Here is a 27,187-nt window from a genome sequence, read left to right as displayed (position 1 = left end):
CTGTAAGGCTTTCCTGTGTGTCCTGCACTAAGAGTTTTCTCCCTCTCAGGGGGAGTTGGGTGGGGAGCAGCAACCATGTTTTCAAAATGAGGGCAGAAATGTTAAGACAGGTCATGCCACTTGTTTAAAGTTACTTAGGCTGGCAGCTGACGCAGCTGCCTGTCAGACCCACGTCTGAGCCAGTGAACTACTGGGTGGGGGTAGGGACGGGGTTGGGACTCAGAGCACGGATGTAGGCCCCCACTACCAGAGTTCCTTGAGTCAACATATCTGGGCTGGAGCCTGGGGATTTATGTTTCTAAAAGTCCCTGGGTGCTTGTGATGGCATGATCTCCTGTTCTCTTTATTTTTAGACTCAGATCTGCAACTTGGAGGAAAATCTCAAATGCTTTCGGTCTCTTTACAGGCAGGGAAGAACAGATCACAGACTTTTAGGGCCTGGTCATTTAAATCTTGTTTTCCAGGGAAGGGAACAAAAGCCGGAGGGTAGTGCCCCATAAGTGGCAAGAATCCGGCTGGTGATCCAGGCACCCAGCTGCGCTATAGGCAACTCAGAAGTGCTGCTTTACGAACCCCCCACCCCGCCGCCTAAGTTAATTTTAAGGTCACACCGGGAGGATGGCTGAGTGCCCAGCTCCCTGGCTTGCTCCGTCCTGCACCAGACGCCACATCTCACCACCATCCCTGTGATCATTGTCTCTTGGCCTTTAGAGCCAGGAACACACTGTTTCTTTTCAAACAGGTAAACTAGATCCCAGAAGAGAAGCAGGTTTTTATCTGCTGGCCTGTAGCTTCCACTGACTTGCAGATATGCCAAGGACTTAAGCAGGGATAAAGAGCGAATGCCATTCTGCCCAGAGCCTCCTAGGCCTTGCTTCCATGAGGCAGTACTCCTTGAGTTTCCAGACATTCCACCCTTCACTTCACGGTCTTTCAATTTTAAAATAAAATAAAAAAGTTACAACAGATGTCTTTCTTCTGAGACTCATCCCATGAATGCAGGTGTTTGGCTCACAAATACAGGAGTTTCTCCTCCAGCAGAGTTAATGAAAGGAAGGAGGATGAATCAGAAGGGACCTGCTAACACAGCATGGGGCGTCTCATTATGTTGAGCAAACAGGCTGTTTAAAAGCCCTTTTGAATAATCACCTTGAAAGCCAATTCTTGCTAGGAAGCAGTGTGGAATTCACCTCAGAGTGAGATGGAAACATGGTAGTGTTAAACTCCCAACGCTCAGGAGTCTGGCTCCAGTACTCTCCATAGCAACCATTAGTTTGCCCTGAAATTGGAATAACAGTCTTAGTAGGGAGGTAGGGTGCTGGAGGGGGAAAGGCTCTCAGATACGGAGACTCTGTTTCTGTTTATTCCAACAAAGGAAGAAACCACACACATTTTCGGGCACATGCTATGACATGGCCAGTTGGTAACATGTTCTGTCGGTGTTTCTGGTGCTTTGCTTTAACTTTTATGCTAAGTGCCATCTTTACCTTGGCCCTCTGGGAACTAATGTTTCTAATTACAACTCTGTGGCAGGATCACCCAAAAGTGGCTAACGGAGAGGCCACGGGAGTGAAAGAGGACATTACTCAATTGAATGTGAAATTGCACCACCTTGTGGCTAAATTGCTGAACACCAAGGCAAGGTTTAAAAATTACCTCACAAGCAATACCATGTGCGTTAGCTACTTTTTCACGACTATGATGAAACATTTGAGAGAGCAACTTAAGAGGGGAAGTATTTATATTGGCTCTTGTTCTAAGGGAATCAGTCCATCGTGGCGGGGAAGCAGGGCGAACAGAGCTCTTTACATCTGGGCAGATGAAGCAGGAAAGGGCTTCATGGAGCTTGCTCCTTTCCCATTTTTTGTCTAGAACCCGAGCCCCAGCGCGGGGCTGCTCACATCTTTCCCCCTCCAGTTAAGCCTTTCTCCAGCCAGCCTTACAGACACGCCCAAAGGGCACCTCCTTCATTCTCTAGGTGCTTCTTACTGCAATTAAGTTGGCAATCAACATTAATCACTATTCTGGAACTCTAAGTAGCACAGCATAACGTAGGTCATATTGAGAAGTGTCTCCTTCCGTCTTCTTTGCAAGCACTTTTCTTTGATATGGTCAAGGTACACCCCACACCTTTATTTATTTATTCATTTATGAATGCATTCATTATTTATTTTAAATTCATTTATTTATTTTTCATCTTCTGTATCTTTCCTTAGGTCCTGGAATTTCAAAATATGCTCAGAAGACACATGAAATAGACACATACCTAGCCGAATGCATGGAAATGTCCACTAAGTTGATCCCAGCATCTAAGCAGCGCGAAACACCCGTTTACCTGGGAGCCACAGCAGGCATGCGCTTACTCAGGTAGGGCAGCTTGTACAGGCTAGGGTACTAGGAGTTAGAGGCGGTGCCAGGGTGTCTAGGGTTATGGGACTTAGAGCTACCTCACACTTCAAATCCTTGATAAGAAATACGTTTTACAGGCTGGAGGGATAGCTCAGCCATTAAAGGCTAGGCTCACAACCATAAATATAAGAAATACGTTTTACTAAGTATATATAATGGTCAGTTTTCAGTGTCACCCTTGGGGAAGTCAAAGGGGACAGAATATTGGAGAGAAAGATTAAGGATGTACAATCTGAGTTTGGGACTGAAGATAGAATCAATCAATGTCTGGGAGGAAGAAGGTAAAAGAAGGCCCACCAATATTCCAAGACAAGCAAGCGCAGCATCTGCTAGTACCTGTGTGAATTGTTTCCATCTTCTTCTGTTCATCCAGGGTATTATGAGTGCCTGCCTACTCACTCCACAGTAGGTGAGTAGGCCACTCAGCCCTCAAGGCAATCAGACTTCCATCCAGGGTGGTTGTTGTTAGAGGAATAGGCAGAGCTGCTCTGAGAGCGCTTGGCCTTGCTCCAGATGGAAGGTGGTCAGAATGGCCTGGCACAGCAGGGCTGCACCAACTGTACCAGGAGGAGGGGCCGGAGGGGAAGGAAGGGCAGTGCTGGCATCTGATCAGCACCTGTATGTGTATGGTTTTAGTGCCGGGGATAAAGTATCGAACAAAACACAGCTCCTGACTTCATGGAGTTTGTGCTCTCGTGGATGGGCTCTAAAGAGAGGGAAATGAGAGAGACCAGGGCAGAGGCAAGGATTTTCACAGAACTGTCATACGCAGAAGGGTCTGCATAGAAAGGAGGGAGACGGGTAAACTAATAACAGAAGCCTGCGTGCTAAGTACTTGACACACATTGTTTCAGCAAGGTCTCTATGAGGCAAAGATATTAGCTGGAGAATGAATGCCATCACTCTCCTGAGGCCGCATGGCTGGAAAGTGGCAGGCACCCTCTCTCTCAGGGCTCTCAGGGGTTCAGACTGGGTTTCGGACATACTCACATCTTCATGTGACAACCCTGAAGACTCCCTTTAGGTCTCAATGTTTCAAACAGATCTGAGAACTGAATGATAACAAGAGGAAGATTCTCCCAGGCCGGTTTCGGGAGAACTTGGGCATAAGTTACTCATTTCTATAGCCCTAAGTGACATCACCCGGAGTCTAAAATATAAGCAGGGAACACAGCGACAGCTAAAGCAGTACATACCCCTTCTGAATGTGGCCAGACAACACCAAGCTACCACCACTGTCATTTTAAACCCTCTGATGCTCTTTGAGTCAGGGAGCAAAGCCAAACTGGTACTTTGAAAAGACATATCTACTCAGTGACGGAGGATTTGATTCTGGAGAGGCAGAGCCAAAAGAACGACGGTTCCCATGAAAGCCATGTACAGCTCCTGTGAAAGCCATGTGCAGGGATCTTTTGTCTCCCATTCTGGTGTGTTATGTTCTCTAGCTGAAATGGGTAGGTATGACAACAAAAAACGATAACCTCGCCTCTTCTTTTGTGTAGAATGGAAAGTGAACAATCGGCAGACAGTGTCCTGACTGCAGTGTCAAGAAGCCTTAGCAACTACCCCTTTGACTTCCAGGGTGCCAAGATCATCACTGGCCAAGAGGAAGGTGCCTATGGGTGGATTACTATCAACTACCTACTGGGCAGATTCACTCAGGTAAATACCTCACACCAACAAGGCGGTTCCTACAGGGTCAATGCCATTGCCGTCTTAGGCAATATTTGGGCCTTTAGCAAAATGGATGATGGGCAGATGAATGAATGAATGAATGAACAAACGAACCAATGAATGTACTCCTACATTTGTAGCCATTACTAGAGGTATATTTACCTTATTGTTACTACAGGAGAATATTGACACTGTGTCTTCATCCTAGGGAGATTCAGAGGAAACTTGAATCTGTTTTAAACCTTTTATTTTTATTTTTAAAAATTTTGTGTATGATGTGCCTGTGTGTGGGTACGTGCACATGGGTGCAAGTGCTTTCGGAGGTCAGCAGAGGCTGTGGGATCTCCTGGAACTGGAGTTGCACGCAGTTGTGAGCTTTCCTACGTTAAGAAACAAATTCAAGTCCTCTGCAAGAGCAGTGTGTGTGCTCAGCCACCGAGCTTTCCAGCCCCCGCATCTGTTTCATTTAAGATCATTTTCATCGTATTTGAGACTCACTGGGTGGAGACTGAGAGAGACTGAGGCAGGAAGAATTGCAAGTTGGAGTGCAGCCTGAGCAGCATAGTAAGAGGAGGTTTAAAACAAAGCAAAATGAAACTGTTTGCTAAGTAAGGAGTGCTTAGTGCTCTTCCCTGGCATAGCTCAACTCTCAGGACACCCACACACTGTACATTGCCAGCCCTATTAGCCCCCCACCCCACCCCACATAATGATGCTTAAAATAGAATCTTTTCTGGCCCAGGGAATTTAGCTGGTGATTGAGTAGGGGTTTGCTCCTGTTTGTGAGCTATGGGTTTCCTGGCTCCACACTGCTGTCCTCTGAGCTTTGTCCTCAAAGCCCTCTTGCTGTCTGTCAGTCTGGTACAGATTCCAGAACCCAGAGTGGTGTTTGTCCCACTCTCTGACCCTGGTCCTCCATCTTTAGGAGATAGGATGTCCAGAGACTTCTAGCACTGTCCTTTCTTTCAGAAACAGAGTTGGCTAAACCTCATCTCCACAGACCACCAGAAACAGGAAACCTTTGGTGCTTTGGATCTCGGTGGCGCCTCTACACAAATCACCTTCGTGCCCCTAAACGACACTATAGAGGCCCCAGAAAACTCTCTGCAGTTTCGCCTCTATGGTGAGGACTACACCGTGTACACACACAGCTTCCTGTGCTATGGGAAGGATCAGGCACTCTGGCAGAAACTAGCCAAGGACATCCAGGCAAGTGCAACTGAATTCACTTCTGCCCTCCCCACATCTGCTCCGCAGCCCCCACATCCCGTTATCCCCTCTTTGTAATTCAGGGTTTGGTCTGAAGCTGGTCATGGCACTTTCCCACCCTTCTCAGGCAGGACACCAACTACATCTGGTGGACCCCTGTGAATGGTTCCGCCCAGACATCCCTCCCATGTTTGTTTACTGCACTGTCTCCAAGGACATCACTCAGATCTTTTCTTGGAAATTAATTTCTTGGCCCAGTGGTGTTGATAATGCAAGTTACATGCTGGAGTATTATTCTGGGGGAGGAGTGGCCATTTTTGTTAAGTTTGTCTACACCATTTTTTAATCAGAGAGAGAGAGAGAGAGAAAAAAAAAAACCACTGCAGGGAAAATACAGAATTTGTCAATCAGCACTTTAGAGATTCTCCCCAGATGTTTTCTGCGATTTCAATTCAAGAATAAATACTTGATATAATGAGAGTACCGGACACACCCTAGCAAGTATACACAGAGGGAAGTTCCAGCTGTCCCGACTCTAAGAAAGGACAGGACTGCACTCTCCTTCATGTACTTTCTGGTCCCTAAAACCACCATCATCAACCTTGAAGCAGGTTCAGCTGAGAGGCACCCCACACCTCAAAGCCCACATGACTCTTAACCACCGCAGCCTCTCTTTTCTTTGTTGGGGATTCAAATCTGTTTTTCATTGCCAGGATAAAAGCCCTGAGGCAGCTCCCTACTCCCGGAACTCCCAATCTGCTTGGGGAGGAGAAGGGACAGCAGGAAGATACAGCTGCACCCAGGCTGGAGGCCTGTGGACCTGCTCCTCGTCTGCGTGGTTAGCACACAGGGCCTAGTCTATAGCCCTTCTTTTAAAGACATATTCTCAAGGGTGGTAAAGGCAGGACAGGGCCATGGGGATGCCATTCCGGGTACGATCATTTGGCATCCAAGTGCTTCTTCCCTTCAGGTTTCAAGTGGCGGGACCCTCAGGGATCCATGCTTTCACCCGGGATACAAGAAGGTGGTGAATGTAAGTGAACTCTACGGCACCCCCTGCACCAAGAGATTCAAAAAGAAGCTACCATTTGACCAGTTTCAAATCCAGGGCACTGGGGACTACCAACAGTGCCACCAGAGCATCCTCGAGCTCTTCAACAACAGCTACTGCCCTTACTCCCAGTGTGCCTTCAATGGGGTCTTCTTGCCACCTCTCCATGGGAGTTTTGGGGTAAGTGTGTGAAACGAGCAGCTATGTCGGCTAGAGTGTTTTGGGTTACAAGCTGCACAAGATGTGCCTATAAAGTATTTAACTAATACAAACTTCTTTTCTTACACATAATAATGTTTTGATACAACTCAGGCTTTGTTGCTTGGCCTGACATTGTCAGTGTTTAGGATCACCTTCCCCATTATCTCCTTGATTTTACCATGGTGCTAAGAGTGTGGCTACTGCTCCAACTATCACACCTTCACCAGCCAAGTCAAGGTAGGAAGAGAATGACGACAGCGATGAGAGGTTTCTCTTCGTGCATCTCTCATGCTCTGGAGACAGCGGGCAGCTTCAGGGTCTGTTGGCCAGTCCTTGGTGAAATGCACACCGTGAAGCCATCTGATAAAGGGAATTGATAGCATGTTTGGCTTGGGTTAACTATTGCTTGCTTCTTCTACCTGGGTAAAATGAGGGTTCTGCAAGCAAAGAAGACAGAGGCTAGCTGCAGGCTATACACCCTCAGAGTTGGCTGCAAGGGATGGGCTACAAACCTGGGCTCTTAGTGCTAAGCACACAGGTAAGGGTGTCAATAGCAGCAGGCATGGGACGACTCCACTGAAAGAAACATTTAAGAAGCAGAAAATCAGGAACCACCAAGGAAGAACTTAAATAAGCACCCGTTTTATTAATAATAGTAAATAAGCATCCCTCAAAGTTTGGAGGGCTGGGGGATTATTGGATCCCGACTCCTCATCCCTTCCAGTCCTAATCACTGCAGAACAGGATAAAGTGCTTGAGCTGAGAGGAAGAGATGCCCCTTGACCTGTTAATTATTCACACTGCCTGTGTGTTTCCTGCGACCGAGCATGTCTGTAACCACAGTTCAGAAAGTACAATGTAAGAGTTACCTACGATCCACCAAGTGCCACCTGCAAAGCAGTGGTTACAGACACATCCATTGCCCACAGTGCTGATCAAAGGACAGGGGCCTTTGTCATTCTTTCTCCCTTTTCAGAAAGCAGAATGGATGATGGGGGGCGGTTAGTTTTGCCTCTGGACCTCACATGAGGGGGGGTTCGTGTGTTTGTTTGCAATGTCTGCGTGTCCAATCTAATGTCACACAAAGAGCTCCAGGGAGAGAGCACAGGGTCTTTTGTCACCAGGGCCGACAGAACCCCTATTCTGTGAACTATGGGTGCTCTCAGTTTGAATGGCCTGTGGAGAAACAACGGGGAGAGCCATGGACCCAGGTCAGCACTGTGGCAAGACCACAGCTTTCCCCTTCGCCGGCTCTCGGGATGACTATGACGCCAGCAATGGCTGCTGAGAAGTTGGTCAGCTGTTGGTATTGATTCCAACCCGAAACCTGGGTGCCATGTGGCTGACTGGTCCTGGCTTCCTGCCACAGGGCTTTTGGGGGACCAAGGGACCTTCCCTGGCTTGAGAGAAACTTTCAAAAGAGGAAGAAAAGAGACTCAAGAGGGAGGCATTATAGCTAAGGTCTTTGGAGCTGGCTAAGGGCTTTTTCATTCTAGTTGGAGAGAGGAAGGACAAATTTTAAAAAATGCTCCCTTTGGGAAGAATGCATTCCTGTCATTTTCAGAGCCAGTTAGCGTGGAGTTGTGAAGCCCAGAGCATCTGTGGAGAGGGCGGCTGTACTAGATTGCAGTCAGCCGATGATCTGTATCTTTCTTACCCTGTGAATGCGGCCCTAAAATCAGCCCGTGTTCTCCAGTCTGGCTGCACTGTGGCCTTGGCGTCTACATCGAATCCAATGTCAAAGCAAAGTAGAAACATCCAGAGGAGAGAGAGAACATCTGTTGAGGGTTATTTATGAGGTAATTTAGAAATTGTTTCTTAAGAACGCATTGTACAGCTTACATAAACAAGGAGGAGCAGAAATAGTGAAGTATGAGGGAAGCTCATGTGAAATGCTTCACGTACATGTGCGCTCTGCTGGCAACGTGGTTGAAAACCCACATACAACAATTTAAAAATCACTTGAGAACTTATTGATTGATAGGCACTTTTTAATTTTGAGTCAGGGATTTACTAAGTTGTCCAGGCTGGCCTTTTTCTCGCAAGCCTCCTGCCTGGGACTCCCCAGTAGTTAGCCGGGATGATAGACATGTGCCACCCGATGTCCCCTTCTTCCTGCTCTTCCTTTCCCCTTTGTCCTCCTTTGCCTCCTCCTTTGAAAGAAGTCACTTTTGTAAATATTTATTACAAATTAAAAAATAAAGTTCTCAAAGAATCTCAATGTGGCAGACACAACCCGATATTTTTAAACAACCTGATATTTGTAAAGGTACCGTGAGAGACATCAAGGCTTACAAAGGCTTATGTGTTATTACCAAACAGAGACATCCTTAGGGAAGACGTCCAAAGCCCCACACTGCCTAGCTGCCTAGATAATGCTGTTCTCCTTATCTGGCCCTCACTCTCCCTCTGCTTTTCCCTGCCAAGGCTTCATGCTCACCCTCTGTGGCTGGATTATGGGACGGTGCAGAAGACTGGCTGGTACTCACTCAGCTGTACTCCTGCCCAGCCTCAGCATGCACGGATCCTCAGCTGCCAGATCAGTTTCTTTTGTGTCTTTGTCATCTGTGGTTCTGAGTTTTCTGGGCACCCGTGTTAGTGGTTGTAATGAAGGGACCCTGACCTGGAGGGGGCTTGCTGGCCTCGGGGCTCATCTGGATTTTTCTTATCACTTTTACTGCTGCCCACTCTGCTTGTTTCTGGCAAGAAGGTTCCTGCAGAGTAGTGACCTGTACCCCGCCCCCCGCCCCCCAAGTAGAGATTCTGCACACTGGTCTACTCTGCGGCCGGCTGTGTGCCCAGTCTGTTAGCATTCTCACTAATCCCCACACGGGGTTGGGCACCTGTGCTCAGTGTCCATAGACTCTCCATGAGGAATAAAGCGGAGACCCCGTGCTGCACGGCTAGCACTGTGGGGCCGTCCTCCAGGAGCACTTTCCAACATCTTCCATGTTCATTCCCAGCAGTCCTTTTGGGGACAGCCTGGAGCAACCCTGTTATGCGGATGCATCTAATTGCGATCTGCTGCATGTACCCTGCACTGAGATGGACTGCAGCAGAGCCTGTCACAGTTGCTGCTGCCTGTGCGCTCTTTTCTCTTCCAGCAATGGGGAGATCCACACTCTTTCTGTCTGTCCATCTGAACACTGATGGGCTGTTATCTTTGGCGGAATCTGGTGTACAAATATCTTTGGTGTTGCTCACTTCTGCAGATGAAGTCATATCCATTTCTTACTTAGGACCATTTTATTGTCATCGAGTCTTTCATAATGTCCTTTCTGGCCACCGGCTGCCACCACCACTGATATGAAGCAACTGGAGCCAGAACACCCTGAGTGCTGGCTCAGAGGGTAGTGGTGGCTTTTGGGTCCTTGCTGCATTGCTCATGATGGCCATAATGACAGTTAGATAGTTGGGTTCTCTGAAGTCTATTCTCTGTTCTTGCTACTGACTAGACTCTGAGCTCCCTACAAAAAAAAAAAAAAAAAAAAACAAAACTTAGCTGCTAGTAATACATTGCTGTTGACCAGAGCCTTGCCAATGACCTTGACAGTCAAGTAAAATAAATTTTCTATGTTATGCATATTACATGCAGTGGAAATACGCAGGAACAACAAGAGACAGCTTTTTATTGCAATACAAACTTCACTGAAAAGATAAATAGTTCATGGGAAGAACAAGAATGCAGTGTGGCACATCTGTCAACCTGAGGTTTGCAACACGGGACTCACCATAAAGCAACACAAACGACCCTGCAGTGGTTACACGGGGGCAGTGACTTGTGGATTATGCACAGATACTGCCCCATTTAAGTATCCCTTGAATGTTAATGGTGTCCTGTATGGTTACACATCAGTGTTGGTGTGCATAAAATTTGATTTCTTAGGTTTATCTAGTGTGTGTGTGTGTGTGTGTGTGGTAGTAAATGATGAAATATCTTCAAAATTCACAATGTCCCACAGTCTGGAAGTCTCTGAACACCCTCCAAAGGTCGTAGGGTAGAGGTCCTCGGAGGGGACGCTCGGAAGCCATTCCCTTCCCTGTCTTCATTTCTTGAGAACAACCCCACCCCACCCAGACTATTCCAGGTGTGCCGCCATCTCAGCAGAATCAAAGGCAATTTGTTCTTTTGTGACTGGCTTATTTCATTTAGCACAGTGTCTTCAACAGTCCAGCCTTGCTTAACCCTTCAAGGGACCACAAACTCCTGAAAAATCTGTTGAAAGCTAAGGGTCTTCCAATTAGAAAAATGGACATCATGAAATGAACTGAAGAATCAGCATAAAATTTATAATACAATACTTTGTGATGGATCCATGATCCCCAGTTTATGGACCTTTATCCTACACCAAAAAGCACATAGAGAATAGAGACTAAAGTCCAAACCTGAGCCTAATGCACACAGTTACTTGTTTTTGTTAAGTCAGATGTTAAATTATGCATCTTTAATAACCTTCACTGGGTTTATTTTAACTGAAATTGAAACACACTACAAGACTGCCAGTAGAAGTTCCCTTGTTAGTGCTCAGGAAGGGCCCCGGTTGATGGCCCCGTTTGTTGGACACAGCCTGACCCTCTGCACTCTGCTCCCACAGGCGTTTTCGGCTTTCTACTTTGTGATGGATTTTTTTAAGAAGATGGCAAAAGACAGTGTCTCCTCTCCGGAAAAGATGACAGAAACCTTAAAAAATTTTTGCTCAAAGCCTTGGGAGGAGGTAAGTGATCAGAAACCACAACTGTGAAATTGGCCGTGTGCCGTCAATGTCATGGAGGGTGTGAGTCTGCCCGTGACATCATGCTGATTTGACAAAGGTCGGGTAAATGTGTTAGAGAAGGCCAGAGAGTGGGCCTCGGCACGCCTTTATCACCATTCCCCGATGATTTATAATGGTTTAAGCAACATGCTACATTTCTTACTTAACACACAGTTTTGTAACAAGCAGCTGCTTGCATGGGTAGCTTCTCTCTAACTCAGCCATTGCCTCTTCGGTCCAGTTGTCATGGATACAGAGTGGCTGCCATGGCCTTAACAGTTAAGGTCAAGAGAAGGAAGAAGCAGATACATCTATCCTTTTGTAGGATGAAAAAGACCATCCCAGAAGTCCCTCATCAAAGATAAAGTCATCCCTTTATTTTTTTATTTTGGGTTGTGAGCCTAGCCTTTAACGGCTGAGCCACCTCTCCAGCCCTGTTTTTAAAAGTGGGTTTTTTTTCTTGTTTTATTTTTTTGATTGATATATTTTATGGTATACAATGTGATATTTCAATATTGTATAAGCATCATGCACATATCATATCAGAATAATCATCATCTCTGGCTGTTGCTTTGGTAAGAATTTACACACTGTGTTGATCAGCAGTGGAAAGAGTGGGCACCTTTGTCTCAGTCCTGAGTACAGAGGCAATGCTTTTCAGCCTTTCTCCGTTTAATAAAATGTTGACTATGGCTTGGTGGTAAACAGCGTTCATGTGTTGGGATATGTTCTTTCTATTCCTTCAGGGCCTTATCGGAGGGAATGGAATGCTATATTTTATCAAAAGGTTTTTATGTATCTGTTAAGATGGTTGTATCTTTTTTGTGCTTGATTTTGTCTATATGCTGTATCGTATTTATTGATGTACACATGTTGGATTATTCTCACACCTCTAGCATGAAAGCAAACTTGATCATGGCTCTTGATCTCTGCAGTATATTATTGAATTTGATTTGCAAGAAAAGTCATAATGATGAATTCTGCTAAACCTTTAAGGAAGACTCAAAGGCAGCATCCCATACAATAAATAGGAAGTGATGCTTCCAAACTCATTCTGAAAATTCAGTGTGACACTGATAACAAAACTAGATAGAGAAAATAGGAAGGCAGGAGAGGGAGGTGCCAGTGTTCTTGATGAACATAGATACAAAAACTGTTCAACTTTTCCTTCTTTCAGGGTGATTTTGGCTGCTGGTTTGCCTTAGAGATGTCTTTATTATATTGGTGTCTGTCCCTTATATATCTGATTTAAGAGTTTTTTTATTATGAAGAAATATTGTATCTTATAGAATGTTTTTTTCCCTGCATTTATTAGATCACAGTCTGAAAGGATTTACTGATGGCACATTTCATTTGATGGGCAAGCTCTTGAAAACGACTAGGCAAGGACACATTACATATAGAATGTTCAGCATGCTTCTGAGTACATAATACATATTTAACAGATGGTAGTTGTCTCTAAGCCCTTGGTGGCCAGGAGGAAAGGCCTGTCTGAGAAATACAGCAGCAGACAGACCTGCGTGCTGAGCTGGTGGTGTTCTGGCCACGTGCTCTCTCAGTGGGAAAGGAGCCAAGCAAGCTTTTGGGCTCTTTCCAGCAGCTAGAGTGGGTAAGGTTAAGGAGGCAGGCGTTTCTTCCTCTTTTCTCTAGAGAACAGGATGAATGAGGAGACTCAATAAGACAACTGCATTGTATAATGCAGATGTGAAAGGGAGAGGAGGAACTGAAGATAGAAGGCAGGATGTCAGCATGCTGAGCGTTGATTTGCAAGATGCTTCTGAAACCATCTTCCAAGGCTGTTTTTTTAATGAAATGATGTGTGTGTGTGTGTGTATGTGTGTGTGTGTGTGTGTGTGTGTGTGTGAGAGAGAGAGAGAGAGAGAGAGAGAGAGAGAGGCAGAGAGACAGAAAGAGAATCAAGTGAATATGCAGATCCTGGGTTGGTATCCTTGGGGTGAAAGATGACACCTTCCTAAGGGATGATGATTCTATCTGTCCTCCAAGGGCTAACCTGAAAGATAAGGATTTGTTGGACATTATTTCCTTAAGATGCCATAGAAACTCTGCACTAATGACTAGCTGAACAGTATGTAAGAGACTCTGTTTAAACAGAGACCAATGGACTCCCTTCAGACGAAGTTTGCACAGCTTCTAATACACTAGCACAATTGATAAGTTCCTCCAAGCATAAGGGATGGAATGAGACCCTGAGGCTGTTTCTGAAACTTCTAGATGGAAGGAAGGAGCTACCTTTTCCCTAATAACATTTACTGTTCTCACCGAGAGCCCTGAGGAGGTAAACTTCCTCGGGAGACCCTAACTGAGAATCCTGCACCCCAAAGGACTGAAGAACCACCCACAGCCCCATGGGGGAGCCGAACCTTCAGGCCGGCCTGTGTGAGCCAGGGCCTTCCTGGTCTCTTTACTGCATCTAACAGGGAAAAGGGGCCACAAAGTGAGGCCTGTTCTGCAGGCTTGCTAATTTCTTCATTTTACTGCTTTCTAGGTGAAAACAGCTAACCCTACAGTAAAGGAGAAATACCTGAATGAGTACTGCTTCTCGGGTGCTTACATCCTCACCCTCCTCCTACAAGGCTACAGCTTCACAGGCAATTCCTGGGAGCAGATTCATTTTATGGGCAAGGTAACTTGGGAATCTGTTGGGGGTGTGGGTGGAAGTTGGTGGCAAAGCAGTTTGAGCTTAGAAAAGCTGGGAGTCCAAGTTTTGACTTGATGCCTGTTCCATCCACCGGATCCCACCGGCTGACACTGGTGTCTGGCCCTTGTGGGAACAGCAGGCAACTATAGGTTATCGCTAACCATCAGCATTCACATTTCTCCTCTCTGCACACACAGCTGTAACTGGTTCTCAAAAAGTCAGTTTATTCATTTACTAGTATTTCATTTAGCCACTGTCCTGACTTCAGAATCCCCAAAGGCTTCCGCCCCTTTGTGATCCAGGAAACGATGGCCATGGGTTCTTACCACGGTCATGGGTTCTTATCAGCCTTGCTAACGGGGCTGACGCTTGCCAGCCTGGCCTAGCATGTGACCTAGGACATAACCTCCCTGCTGTGCTTTGCCACAGCGCCACCTGCAGGCATCCAGGAATAAAGACGCAAGCAGCTTTGCGACCTGCTTGAAGGGAAAGTGTTCTCTGTGTTGCTAGCCTCATGACTGCTAATGCCTAAAGTATTTTACCACCTTTTAAAATACAGTGATCTTAGATGAACCAACTCATAGAATCAGGACTGTGGCAGCTCTGGAGATACTCGTGTGATAATACTGTCTTCCTTAGGGATCTTCCCTCATTTTAACATCCCAGGCCCCCTTCCATTTTATAAGTCTGTTTCATTCATTAGAAGAATCTATATTAAATCTGGTTGATAGAGAAGGCAGTGTTGATTTATATTCTTGGAATGCTACTGCATGATCTGATGTCTCTAAATCCGGGCGATGACTCCCCTAAATCTTGAGACTTCTTTGACATGTGCAGTCAGGTAAGGTTTCCATCCTACACTGAGAGGGAAAAAAATGGTCCTTTTACACGTTATTGTCAATATGGGTTATGGTTTGGAAGAAAGTTGGCACAACCTATTAGGAGATTTTATTTATTTATTTATTTATTTACTTACTTACTTACTTATTTGACGATATGTGCTGAAAGCCTTAAGGGTGTATATATCATTTTGCTCTATCATTCCATTACTTGGATACTAAGTCATTGGTTAAAATGGGTTAAAAAAAAAAAGCAGTCTGTGCTGGAAGTGATGATCCAGAAAAATGTTAACATCAGGGATAAAGTATTACTAAGTGAATTATTCCAAATACAATTTATTATTTAACTTACTTATTTTATAAAAGCAGCAGCAACATGTTCACAGAGGACCAGAAGGAAATGCCACAAAGAAAGGACATCAGCAAGTCCTGATGACACTGTGTGCAGAGCTTTGGGTTTCTTCTTTAGGCCTGCCTGTACTTGCTAACTTCTCTACGTCATCACGGACAGCTCTTGTAACAAAATCTTTCCAAACCTATTAGTCAAATGCCGCCTATGTTACTGTAAGTTCTGAGTGGCTGGAGATTATTTTTTCCAAAGGTGAGAAGGTCAGATAACGCCTTATAACTTAATAAGAATTCTTTATCAGCAGTGAGGGGAGGCGCAGAGTCTTCCAGCTTCATAAAGTTGACTTGCTGGAATTCTTTCTCCAAGTTTTCCCTCACGAGGCCCTGGATCTGCGTGGCTTCTCTGGCCTGGCAAGGATGTAAAAGGCACAGCCAGTCATTATTCCCTCATCTTTTTGCCTATTTCCTGTCACCTCTCACTTACTTCCCCAACTCGTGAAATAGAAAGAATGCAGACCTCTCATGGTCTCTTCGAATCCAGTGTTCCCAGGCAGGTGAACTGGACAGGCATTCAGAAAACTTCCTGAACTCCTAGAATATAATTGTAAGGCTCCAAACCCTATTGTAATCATTTGCTTTGATGCCGTTCCCCCTGTGCGCACAATGTACCATCTACAATTAATCTGTTGTGTAAACTACACAAGGTGTTCTCTTCCTATTGGCTGCTCAGTTTCTGGGTAGGGTTACATGAACTGAATACTACAGATGATCTCTTTGGACCACGGACAATGAGATTTTTCCTACTGTTTTCAGATCGAGGACAGCAATGCAGGATGGACTTTGGGCTACATGCTGAACTTGACCAACATGATCCCAGCTGAACAGCCGCTCTCCCCACCTCTCCCTCACTCCACCTACGTCACCCTCATGGTTATCTTCTCCCTGGTCTTGGTTGCTGTGGCCATCATAGGCCTGTTCATCTATAGCAAGCCTTCATATTTCTGGAAAGAGGCGGTATAGCAGCAGCACCTGAAATTTGCTGTCTGGAGTGAGAAAGCAGCTTGCCCAGGGAGCCTGCTCCCTGCAGGGGGTCCAGAGTCACCTTCCCTGCTTTCAGGGACAGTCTCAGCCAGCAGGAAGCTTGGGAGGCTTGCTGTGCTGAAGGCTTTCCTTGGGGACACTAGGCTTCCTCTGCCCCAAGGACTTCCTGGTCATCTTCTCTTGTCATTCCCAGCTGCCTTCCTTCTCCTTCATCCTCTGTGCTTCTGATCACGACTGTCATGGTCTGTGCTTCAGAAAAGAACAGTATCAACTTTGTCTCAGAGAACCAGAATCCCACGTGCCCCAGCACCCAATGTGAGCTGGGGGGGGTCACAGCTTTGGGACCCCCCTCCCTCCTCCTAAGAAAGCCATGCCATGCCTTTGGAGAGAGGAGACTCAAACCCTTTCCAACCAAGCCTGCCCTTTGGATAGGAGAATTTTCTAAAGAAGACAATTATGTGCTAAAGCCAAAGAGTTTTTGTTTTTGTTTTGCTTGTTTGGTTTTGTTTGTTTGTTTGTTTGTTTTTGCAAAGAAGCCTATGTGCTTGTGCAGCCAACGTGGTTCATCATCTGCTGAAAATAAGAGCGGAAACACGCTGTGTATTCCTGCGAGATGCCGAAATCCTCTCAAGTAGGACACACCAGCCAGAGGTTTTTGAAAAGCAGATGCACACATAGGCATTTAGGGGATATTGCATGACAGTATTGAATGTGTTAGGAAGAAAACTACAGCTACCACTCAGGACTGGGAAAAATATACCCTCTAACGCATCTTTTAGAGTTTGTGGTTTTTATGTTAAAATACACACAACACAAACTTCACCATATTTGCATTCAGCTCAGTACAGCTCAACGGCATTTAGTACATTTACAATGTTATACAATTATCACTATTTTCAAGATTTTGTTTCTAATTATGTATGTATGTTTGGGTCTGTGCACAGGAGTACAATGAGCATGGTGGCCAGAGGAGGGCCAGAGGCGGAACTGGAATTGTGAACCGCCGGGTGGGGGTGCTGGAAGTCAAACTGAAATCCCCTACAAGAGCAATATGTGCTCTTAACCTTGAGGCACCTCTCCGGCCCCTATGCCACGATTTTACAGCAGTCTATAACCAAGAAGTTGGCTGGGGACAAGGCCATACATGGGTTTTCTCAAACCACAAAGCATTCCATTGATCACTAAGTAGACTTGGGTCCACAGAGATAACTCACTGGATTTGAGGGCCACAACACATCTTATTGTCCCAACTGAATTTAGTGAGAGATGGCAGGCTTTTGCCCTGTTGGGGTATTTACACATCAAGTGTCACTACCCCTCTACTATGAAGCACACGCCTTATTTCCTTATTTCATGGAGTGTTTCATGGGGTAATAAATAAGTGGAAAGGCCATGTACCTTTCCTATGAGTATTGCTGCAAGAATTAACTGCTGAGCAGACTCGAGCAGTGATATATTCTCACCCTATCCCCAAGCTTGTCTGTCCATCTCTGATCTGGGGACTGGACACTCAGAAAAGAACGTTTCCCATAAACTAGAAGCCAAGTGTCCCCATCTCTTAGGTTGTCAAGCCATTTTTCCTTCTTTTAAGTCTTTTCTGTTATTCACGGTTGAATGTGCAGCTGCCCATCGACTGAGCATCTGTGGTTATGTTCTGTGCTTAGGTGCACTGTGTCCATCTTCCCATTCTGTTCTCACAACAGTCAGAAGATGGCTCTTACCACGCCCAATGCTCATGGTAGAGCATCCTCAAACTTACATCTTCCTCGAGTCTATCTTTTTTCTTTTGTTTTTGTTATTATTATTTTGTTGTTGTTGTTGTTTTGTTTTGGCTTTTCAAGACATGGTTTCTCTGGGTAGCCCTGGCTGTCCTGGAACTCACTCACTCTGAAGACCAGGCTGGCCTCAAACACAGATCTCCACCTGCTCCTGCCTCCCTGGGATTAAAGGCGTGGGCCACCACGACTGCATTTTCCCCCTTTTAACACTCCCCTGTCACCACCACTGCCAAGATGCTGGAATTCAAAACAAGTTTCCTTCAGAGAACAAAAGTCATATTTTTTGTCTTGTTTTCCAAGTTCAAAAAAAAAAAAAATAATAGAGACAATTAGGTACAACATAACCTCAGTTCTATTGGAGGGAAGGGATCTTCTTTAGGTTGAGTTGCTATCAATTAATTCTAATGTTGGATTGGACATTCATTGGTTATAGTTAATAATTATTCATCTCTAGACTTTCACTCAGGACTCAGAATCTGTTCTGCTAACCCCTGTTCCTGTGCAAGGTGGTGTTTATTTTTTTTTTCCTATGAACCTACAAGAGCAACCAATCAGCAGAAATGGGTCATCTGATATAAATAAAAACATGAAATTATAGAGCTAGGCTTTGTGTGTATGCACATGGGAGAGAAAAGTTTCAGTTCATCCAAATACATAAGAAACATAATGTGATAGATACAAAAGTTTAAGTGTTTTGTCAGCCAAGATCCATACGGGAAGGAGGTGGTATACTCCAACATGGGAACCAAGTAGAGTTTAGTAAAGAGACTAAACTCAAAATATTCTTGTTTCAATAACTAATGTAAAATTATTCATATATGGTTTCAAAATCCAAAGCTTCTAAAATCTGCTGTGTGTATATCATTCGCACCATAGGCCACATTTTAGGTGCCCAACACTAGCTACATATTGGCATATTGGCACATTTGGAAAATACTTCTGAAGCTTACGAGGTAGGTAAAAGCTAAGCTCTCACTGACTTTTCCTTGGGGAGTGTTCACAAGTAAGTTAGTAGACTGAAACACCCCTGCCATTATCTCATTTCACATAGATATAGATGGTATTCCTAAACAAGCTGTTCAAATCCCAGCCGAGCATTTACTGTGTTCCTGTGTCTTTTCTGCCTTTGTGTGAGAGCTGGGCCAAGACATGTGATGTGAGCTGGATAAAATTCCACCTGGCCCAAAGGTAATTCGCCATGTTCACATTCTTCAAAATGCAAACTTGATTATCAAAATAAAAATCAAAGATCGTTTTTAAAACTTTCAAAAAAGTCTTATGTATAATGGGTATTTTGTCTGCATATTATAGATGTGCCCCACGTGCATGTAATGCCCAACGAGGCCAGAAGAGGGCATCGGATCCACTGAAATTGGTTTTGCCCCACCACGTTGATGCTCCAAGTCTAACTTGGGTCCTCTAGAATAACAGTCAATGCTAGTAACCACTAAGCCTGTGTATTGTAGCCCGCACCTTTGATCCCAGCATTGGGGAAGCAGAAGCAGGTGGATCTCTGTGAGTTTGAGGTCAGCCTGATCTACATAGTGAGTTCCAAGACAGCCAGGGCTGTGTAGAGAGACCCTGTCTCAAAACAAAACAAAAACAGAGTAGAAATGATGTAAACACAGAACTTGTGTATGAAATTCTCAAAAATAAATAAATAAAAATTTAACTTTAAAAATAAAAAACTCACGTGTAATCATATTATCCCTGACTGAAAGCATAGGTGGCTTCCTGTTGCCTACATGTAAATTCCCCGGCAACATCAGAGGCTCCCACAGTCCCTGGCTCTGAGCTCTCCTAGGGCTCTCATTCCATTCCACCTGCTGGTGTTCCTTGTGCTCTGTCCAGCTAGGCTGATTCTGATTCGGCTACCTTTACTCCACTCTGCCTTCAATGCTCAACCCAGATGTCCTTCCTGTTGCAAAACTGTCCCCTAATCTCCAGTCCACTTCCTGTGCTGCCATGGCTCTTGGAGTTCTGTTAGGAAGCTCAGACCATTCTAGCCAGAATATGCTTCTTGGGAAAAGTATGCGACCTGTTTCTTTCCGAAAAGCAGGGCTCAGGGATATTTTAGTGGAACCCAAGGGAGCAGCTCTAGCCAACCCCCCTTCCACCTGCTAGGCCAGCTAGAAACCTCTGATCCTAGAGCTTGCCTTTGATATGACTACACTGCTCCACTGCTCAGCAGATGGGGCAGTGAACCCTTCTTTAATTACCCCAGACACAAGGGCATTTTCCTACTGGGAAAATGCATTTAGTTTCTGAGTAGTTCACCATCCAGCACTTGATTGTTGAAATGGAATTGTAAGGATTTAAATGAACTTTAAAAGGCCATACTTATCAATATTTAATGTGTATGCAAATAATCACCTGATACTCACAACTTGTCTTCTGACCTTCACAAGCATGCCATGGCATGTGCCCACACAATAAATAAACACACACACACACACACACACACACACACACACACACACACACACGTAATAAAAAGAAAGTCCTTGATGGCTTGATGGGTTGATGGGTGGTGGAGGCCAGACACTAGGTAGGGCAGTAATATGTAAGGAAAGGAAAAAGATTATCTTTTCTACAAGTTTGGATGTAAAGGAGAAGAAAGGAACCTGAGAATCACTTCCCTTTTGTTGTTGGATGAGGGAGACGGGCCTGGTGCAGTGAGGTGGGGCGGGGGTGAACTGATGAGTAAGACTTCAGAATTGACACAAGGGTCCAGAAGGAATAGTATGCATGGGACCAGCATATCTGCTCTCTTGGAGCAGCAGAGACAGCTGTCTGCTCATGGCGAGTTTGCCTGGTGGTTAGTGTTCATGTCTGAATCTCTGTTGCTTCTGAAAAGCAAAGCCAGCTACTGAAAATTCAAGGCTGACAGTGGGGTGGGCTTGAGAAGTGATAGATTAAACAGCAGCTGTGGGCAGGGAAGGAAATGGTACCAGGGCTGCACCATGGACTATGATGTGCTCTTGGTAATAGTCTGCTTGTATGAATTTATTTTTTGTGTTATTGTAGATGGAGGTTTCTGTCCTGGCCAGTCCTTCAGCAGTTCAGTCCCAAATAAACACACAGAGGCTTATATTAATTATAAACCATTTGGCCTATTGCTCAGGCTTATTACTAACCAGCGCTTACAACTTAAATTAACCCATAATTCTATCTATGTTTAGCCACGCGGCTTGGTACCTTTTCTCAGTAAGGCATTCTCATCCTGCTTTCTCCGCATCTGGCTGGCTGCTCACTCTCTGCCTTTTATCTTCCCAGAATTCTCCTAGTCTGGTAGCCCCGCCTATACTTCCTGCCTGACTATTGGCCAATCAGCGTTTTCTGAAGCCAACATGAGTGACAAATCTTTACAGTGAACAAGAGCATTATCTCACTTATTATTATTATTAATTATTATTATTATTATTATTATTATTACTCCTACCACCACCACCACCACCACCACCACCACCACTACTACAATTTAGTGACTTTTTCATTGGCCTGGACAGATGGCCTGGTGTTAAGATGGAAAATTTTTTGTTGCGCTAGGTCCCAGAATAGCACTCCTGACCAGGAAGGACCCCTGGGGATGGGCTTGCAAAACGTTTCCTAGAAACACAGATGCAGGTGCCAGATAAGGAGCATGAGCCCGGCCAACAATCGGCCACCTGGGCCCAACCAATAAGGAGCCTGCTAGCCCCTAACCCAGACCCTCTCCCCCTCCCACAAGTGCAGTTTTTTTTTCTTGATAAGCTCATGTAAAACTGGGTTTGGGGCTCTCTTTCCTCCTCCTTTGTGGGGTAGGAGTTGAACCCCAGCTGGCTGAACCGGAATAAAGCCTCTTGCTTTGTGGTGATTTGTGGATCTATCGTTGCACCGGGATTCGAGTGGGGGTCTCCCCAGTGCGGGGATCCAACACTAGCAGTTAAAGGCATTTGCTGCTCTTACAGAAGACCGGGGTTTGGTTCCCAGAACCTACATCACCTGACACATATACGTACAAACACATAAAAAATAAAATATTTTAAATCTAGTTGCTTTTTCAGTGAGATGAAAAAGCCAATGGTTGGACTAAATAAAGCCACAAGATGGGAGAAACAAAAGGTATGGAGACTTTGGTCTGGAAGAGCTTCACTCTGAGCGAACAGATCCAAGTAGTATGGTGGATGAGGAGGAGACTCAGTCCAGTGGATGCTGATGGTGGCACGCTGTGGTGAGGGCCCTGGGCTCGGTGAAGCTAGAGATTAAAGAGGTCTAGCAGTGAAGAGTGCTTGTTGCTGGGCTGGAGAGCTGGCTCGGGTTAAGAGTGCTGGCTGCTCTTCTAGAGGACTAGAGGACTCCGGTTCAGTTTCCAGCACCCACAGGGTGGCTCACAATATTGAATCTCAGGGAACCAACACCCTCTTCTGACCTTAATGTGCCAGACTTTGTTGATTCCCATGGGAGGCCTTACCCTTTTGGAGGAGTGGATGGGGGGGTTGGTTGAGGGGGGAGGTGAGGGGGACTGAGAGGAGAGGAAGGAGGAGGAACTGTGGTTGGTATGTAAAATGAATAAAAAACAAAAACAAAGATGGAAGGGAATGTTAGAGTTTTAACCACAGCATTAGTGGGACTCAGGGTCCTAGACCTGGATATACAATGACCCTTTTCGTTCCCCCCAACCCCAGGATCCTGCAGTTAAGGAAAAAAAAGATTCAATTTGGTACCAAATTCCTTAATGAATAAAGAGTGACAACCAGGAACCCAGTAAATGACAGAGCTGAGCAGAGCAGAGGAGAGGTAAAACATATAAGAAACTTGGCATGGTGGTGGTTACTTGTGATACCAGTCTTCAGGAAGCGAAGGCTGAGGGTCAAAATTTGGAAGCTGACCTAGGGTACACAGTGACAGCTTGTCTGAAAACAAACATGCAGAGAAGGGCATCCATCCTTTAGAAGGCAGGATGTCAGCCTGGGAGAGATGGAAAATGCAGATGCTGCTGTGAGGCACTGCAGAGTGTGGGGCGTAGCTCTCCTATGGGAAAGGGCTGGGGAAGCAATGTCCCTAAGCAAAAGGCAGGCTCCAAAATTCACAGTGTCCTGTGAGAGGAAGGTCTACAGGAGGCCACTTTTGGTCACTTCTGATAGTCTAGAGGAAGAGCAGAAATAAGACGATTAGCAGGTGGTGGAGGTGTGGAGATAGGCCACATGAAGGGATCTGGGTGGGTATTGCTGCAGGCAAAATGAGCTTCCACTGAGCTCAAGCAAAGGGAGAGACCCTGAGACTTCACAGTTTCTAGCAGAAGACTTTCTGTCACCGTACTGTTTAAAGAGGAAAATAATTATAAGAAACTTAGACGTGATTCTCAGGATGAAAAAAAAAATAACATTTATATCCTTTTTGGCATAAAATGTACATTTAGACAATAAAATCAAAGCTTAAAAATCCAATAGGTTCATAGAAGATGACTGAAAAGAAGGAAGGCTCTATAGTAAGCTCAGAAGGGTTATATGTGAGACAGAGCTTCCAGCTTTAATTCGCTCTGAGCCTGGCCCATGATAGCCCTCTGTCTCTGGAAGTGGGGGCTTCGCTGTGCCACCCTGCACGCTGCATCTGCTTCTGCCTTTATGACAGACAAGCTTCGAGAAATGGACGGGGGGGGGGGGCACCCAGGACAGGCCTGCCTGGCCTTGAAGATTCTGGCTGTTCTAAACACAGATGTATATCCAAGGGGCCTCCCACACAGGGGGGCTTCCTCCCAGGCCCCAGATTAGGCACAAAGCAAAACCAGCTACTTTCACAGACCGGTCCTTTCCTAAGTGGGAAGTAAGGTTAAAGTGGCTGCTTTCTGACTCAGGCAGAAAAGAGCAGCAAACAGCCTTGCAGGTGTAATTTTTTTTTTTTTTTAAGAGAAGGAAAAAGGGAGGTCTGTGTTAGAATGAACTAGGCTATGGTGGTAAAGGAGATAGGGGATGGGGAAGAAGGACAGGGGACAAAGAAAAGAGGGATGAGGTGTTTGTTCCTGAGGGATAAAGGGCTGTGCAACCTGCTATGCTCTCCCATGTGGTCCCTTCCCCGGGGACCCCAGTCACTTGGAACCCTCTCTGGGGACCATCCCCACCCCACCCCTTCTCCAGCCTTTATTCTTATAACTGTAACTAAAGAACAACAATTATAATAATATCTGATTATCTCACTGTGAGCTCATTAAGGACAGGGTTTAGGGGAGCCATTTCTCCCCTCCTGTGTCTTTTTCTTTTATACTGTCATTTTCCAGTTTCCCCAGAACAGGTTGAAATGTTCTGTGACCTAAAAGGGTAACCCCTATCGCTTCTTTATTCTATTCTGATTCTTCCCCAATTGAGGTATCTCTTGCGTGTGATGATGTGGTTTTTTGTTTGTTTATTTGTTTTGTTTTTTTTTTTTTTTAACTTTGGAGAAAGGTCATTTGGAGGAAAACTAATTTTTTATTCTGGATGAGTAAACGGCTGTCATGAACTTATTACTCCTCTGGCTACAGCTTACAGTGAACTTCCCACACCACTGTCAGATTCTGCTGTCATCCCAGAAAGAAAGGAAGACAGAAATCATCGTGGTTATCCAGTCCTTCCCCAGCATTCAGATGATAAAATTGGACCTGACCAAATAGGGATCCCAGAGAGGTCTGAGGTAGATACATTTTCCAAAGTTGAAGTGATGGAGGATTCGCTTTTGACCACAGTCTAAACCATGGCTTGCTTTCAGCAGATAATGTGAGCTTGTGAGACAGGTAATATCATAAAGTAAGGCCCTTCTCCACGTTTAATGATGTTTTTTAGTTGGGAGCAGGAAAAGGTCACCCTGTGTAGCTAACCCAGGCTGACTGGGAAACTCAAGATCTCTCTTCTTTAGCCTCCTTAGTGCCAAGATTGCAGGAGTGGGCCACCGTACCTGACCTTCACTTAACCTTTAAGATGGTGTTTTAGACTCAACTGCCCGGGCAGGTTGACACCCTAGGTAAAAGGTGACCAAAATAAAGAAGATTGTAAAGAGGCAATTAATGCTGAGATCAGTGTCAGAGAGCTAAGGTCACTAAGAAGGAGCAGCGTCACCTGTGGAGACCTGGAAAGGCCTTCTCTGAGCACAGGAAACTATTGCTGCTTGGATGATTGCCTGCTCACCTGCCTGCCTGTACAGATATGGTTTTCTAAATCTCCATCAAGAAATTCAAATTTTTATCTGAAATCTGATCTTCAGCTGAAGCGGTTTAAAACCAACCACAATGGACTCAATCAACAGTCCTGTGTGTGACATTAGACTACTAGTTTGAAATAGCCACTGGAATGTTGAGATACCCCCCCTCTAACCCCCTCACCCCTGGCCAATAGAAAATGCTCTTTAACCTTGAAAATATGTAGGATTCCTCAACTTCTGTACTATAAAGTCTCTAGTAGGAGATCTCAAACCTATGCTACCACAACTTAGTTATCTGGACAATATATTACACTTGTGTGTAATAATAATACTACATCATAGGATTCACACACATATTTGAGCGTGTGTACTTTTAAAAAATACATGACACTGGATGACAATCCTAGAAGTGTTCCTAAAGTACAACATGTTCTGTGATGCTTGCAACATGTGGACATACTCCATTTAGTCCAGGACATCAGTATTTCAGGAAAACATGTTTGACTCTGCTGTTGGGCTGTAGCCATGGCTCAGCTCACATCCAAAAAGCAAGAATTTACTGTTGTTGCTTCTAAATTGCTATATCAGATGAGCCCTAGACAAACAAAGATGAAGGACCACAAATGAGAATTTGACCAAATAATTTTGAGGCTTAGACACATTTAACAATGAATAGGTTTTTGTTTATTTTGTTTTGTGTTTTCCAGATACTGAGACAAGTAGACCTTGTGCTCATTTTCTTGTGCTCGGGGTCCCAACAGTACCTGGCCCATTAACCTTAGCAGCAACTTTATTTCTGTACTTCCCATTTCTCAAGTGTAAAACCATCCAGTTTAAAGTCCCTGGTGTCTCCAGGATCACAGGCCAAACACAGGTAGGCACAGAAAGCAGTTCATAAAAATGTACTGTTGGAATGAAGGGACACACACCACTGTGTAGAGCCCCAATATCAAACTCCCAACTTTATAAGGCTTATTTAGGTCATTATTTTAACAGGGAGGAAGAGGCTCGTGGGTGGAGGTATATTGTTTTATTTGTTTATTCACTAATTGCTTGAGTGAACCACTTCCGGTGTAGGTGCACCCTGGAAAGCCGTAGTCTTACATTGGTTGTCTTCCTCCATCCTCTCCACTTGCTTTACAGAGGCTTTGGTGTCTCCGGGAACCCAGAGCTTGCCCCAGGTATCCTCAACCCTGTCTCTACACTTGTCTGACTTTACACGGGCTCTGGGAATCCGAACTTCACCGACCTCACACTAAGTGTTTTATGTTCTGAGCCATCTCCCGAGCCCAAGACTTCTTATATATTTGTTTTAGATTTATTTTATTTTTAATTATGTGTGTATGGGTGTCGGGGACTGATGTCAGAAGAGGGCACCAGACACCCTGGAGCCAGAGTTATGGGTGACTGTGGGCCACCCAGCTGGGTACTGTGAACTTGGGGCCTTTGCAAGAACAGTAAGTGATCTTAACCACTATGCCGACTCTCCAGCACCCAGTCCAAGACTTAAAAGATACTAAATTTGTAACATGAATTGCAATGTCTGAAAATAAAAACAAATGGCTTGAATTCGGGTTCCCACACCCTGTGCCCCCTCTCCTGTTCTTCTCGGTGGCGGGTGCCCTCACCCCCCTCCACTCCATCCCGCAATGAAGAGAGGCTGCTACTGGGGCTGGGAAGCAGCCCAGGTGCACCGGAAGATCACGTGCATGGAGGTGGAGTTAAGACCCAGTATCTGGAGACCGGAAGGGCAGCACACAGAACACTCCCGAAGACCAGGAGCCACATTGCGCATGCTCTTGGGCCATGGGCGTTGGTGGCTGCTCAGGTGAGGAATCCTGGGCTTGGGATAACACAGAACCGCACCACCTGCCAACCGTCCCATTGGGAATAGGGCTGAAAGCTTATGCATTTCACAGCTTCGAGGTTGGTGCGCGATTTGAATTAAGTTCGGGACAGACAACTGTTTCCTGAGTGGAGGAGGATGATTGGCTGGAGTTAAACTCTTTGCTGGGGTAAGCATCAGGATAACACCTAGAAGCAGCAGAAATGCGAGCTTCCAAGGTAGAAAT

General features: G+C 45.3%; 2 protein-coding genes across 2 annotated transcripts in view; both read left to right on the top strand.

The window, feature by feature from the left end:
* Positions 1-16,961, top strand: part of Entpd1 (ectonucleoside triphosphate diphosphohydrolase 1) — a 73,380-nt gene extending 56,419 nt beyond the window's left edge. Inside the window, exons 4-10 of the mRNA XM_051199706.1 lie at positions 2,217-2,367; positions 3,912-4,071; positions 5,053-5,292; positions 6,263-6,523; positions 11,140-11,259; positions 13,805-13,942; positions 15,958-16,961. Of these exons, the coding sequence (XP_051055663.1) occupies positions 2,217-2,367; positions 3,912-4,071; positions 5,053-5,292; positions 6,263-6,523; positions 11,140-11,259; positions 13,805-13,942; positions 15,958-16,164 (1,277 nt within the window). The 3' untranslated portion in view covers positions 16,165-16,961. The remainder of the gene's footprint in view (positions 1-2,216; positions 2,368-3,911; positions 4,072-5,052; positions 5,293-6,262; positions 6,524-11,139; positions 11,260-13,804; positions 13,943-15,957) is intronic.
* A 9,803-nt stretch (positions 16,962-26,764) lies between these two features.
* Positions 26,765-27,187, top strand: part of Cc2d2b (coiled-coil and C2 domain containing 2B) — a 95,934-nt gene continuing 95,511 nt past the window's right edge. The window contains exon 1 of the mRNA XM_051200039.1: positions 26,765-26,943. Within this exon, the coding sequence (XP_051055996.1) occupies positions 26,765-26,943 (179 nt within the window). The remainder of the gene's footprint in view (positions 26,944-27,187) is intronic.

Source organism: Phodopus roborovskii, unplaced genomic scaffold, assembly GCF_943737965.1.
Source record: "Phodopus roborovskii unplaced genomic scaffold, PHOROB, whole genome shotgun sequence".
Classification (NCBI taxonomy): Eukaryota; Metazoa; Chordata; class Mammalia; order Rodentia; family Cricetidae; genus Phodopus; species Phodopus roborovskii.
The sequence above is the reverse complement of the archived record's forward strand: the minus strand, read 5'-3'. Positions and strand labels throughout refer to the sequence as shown.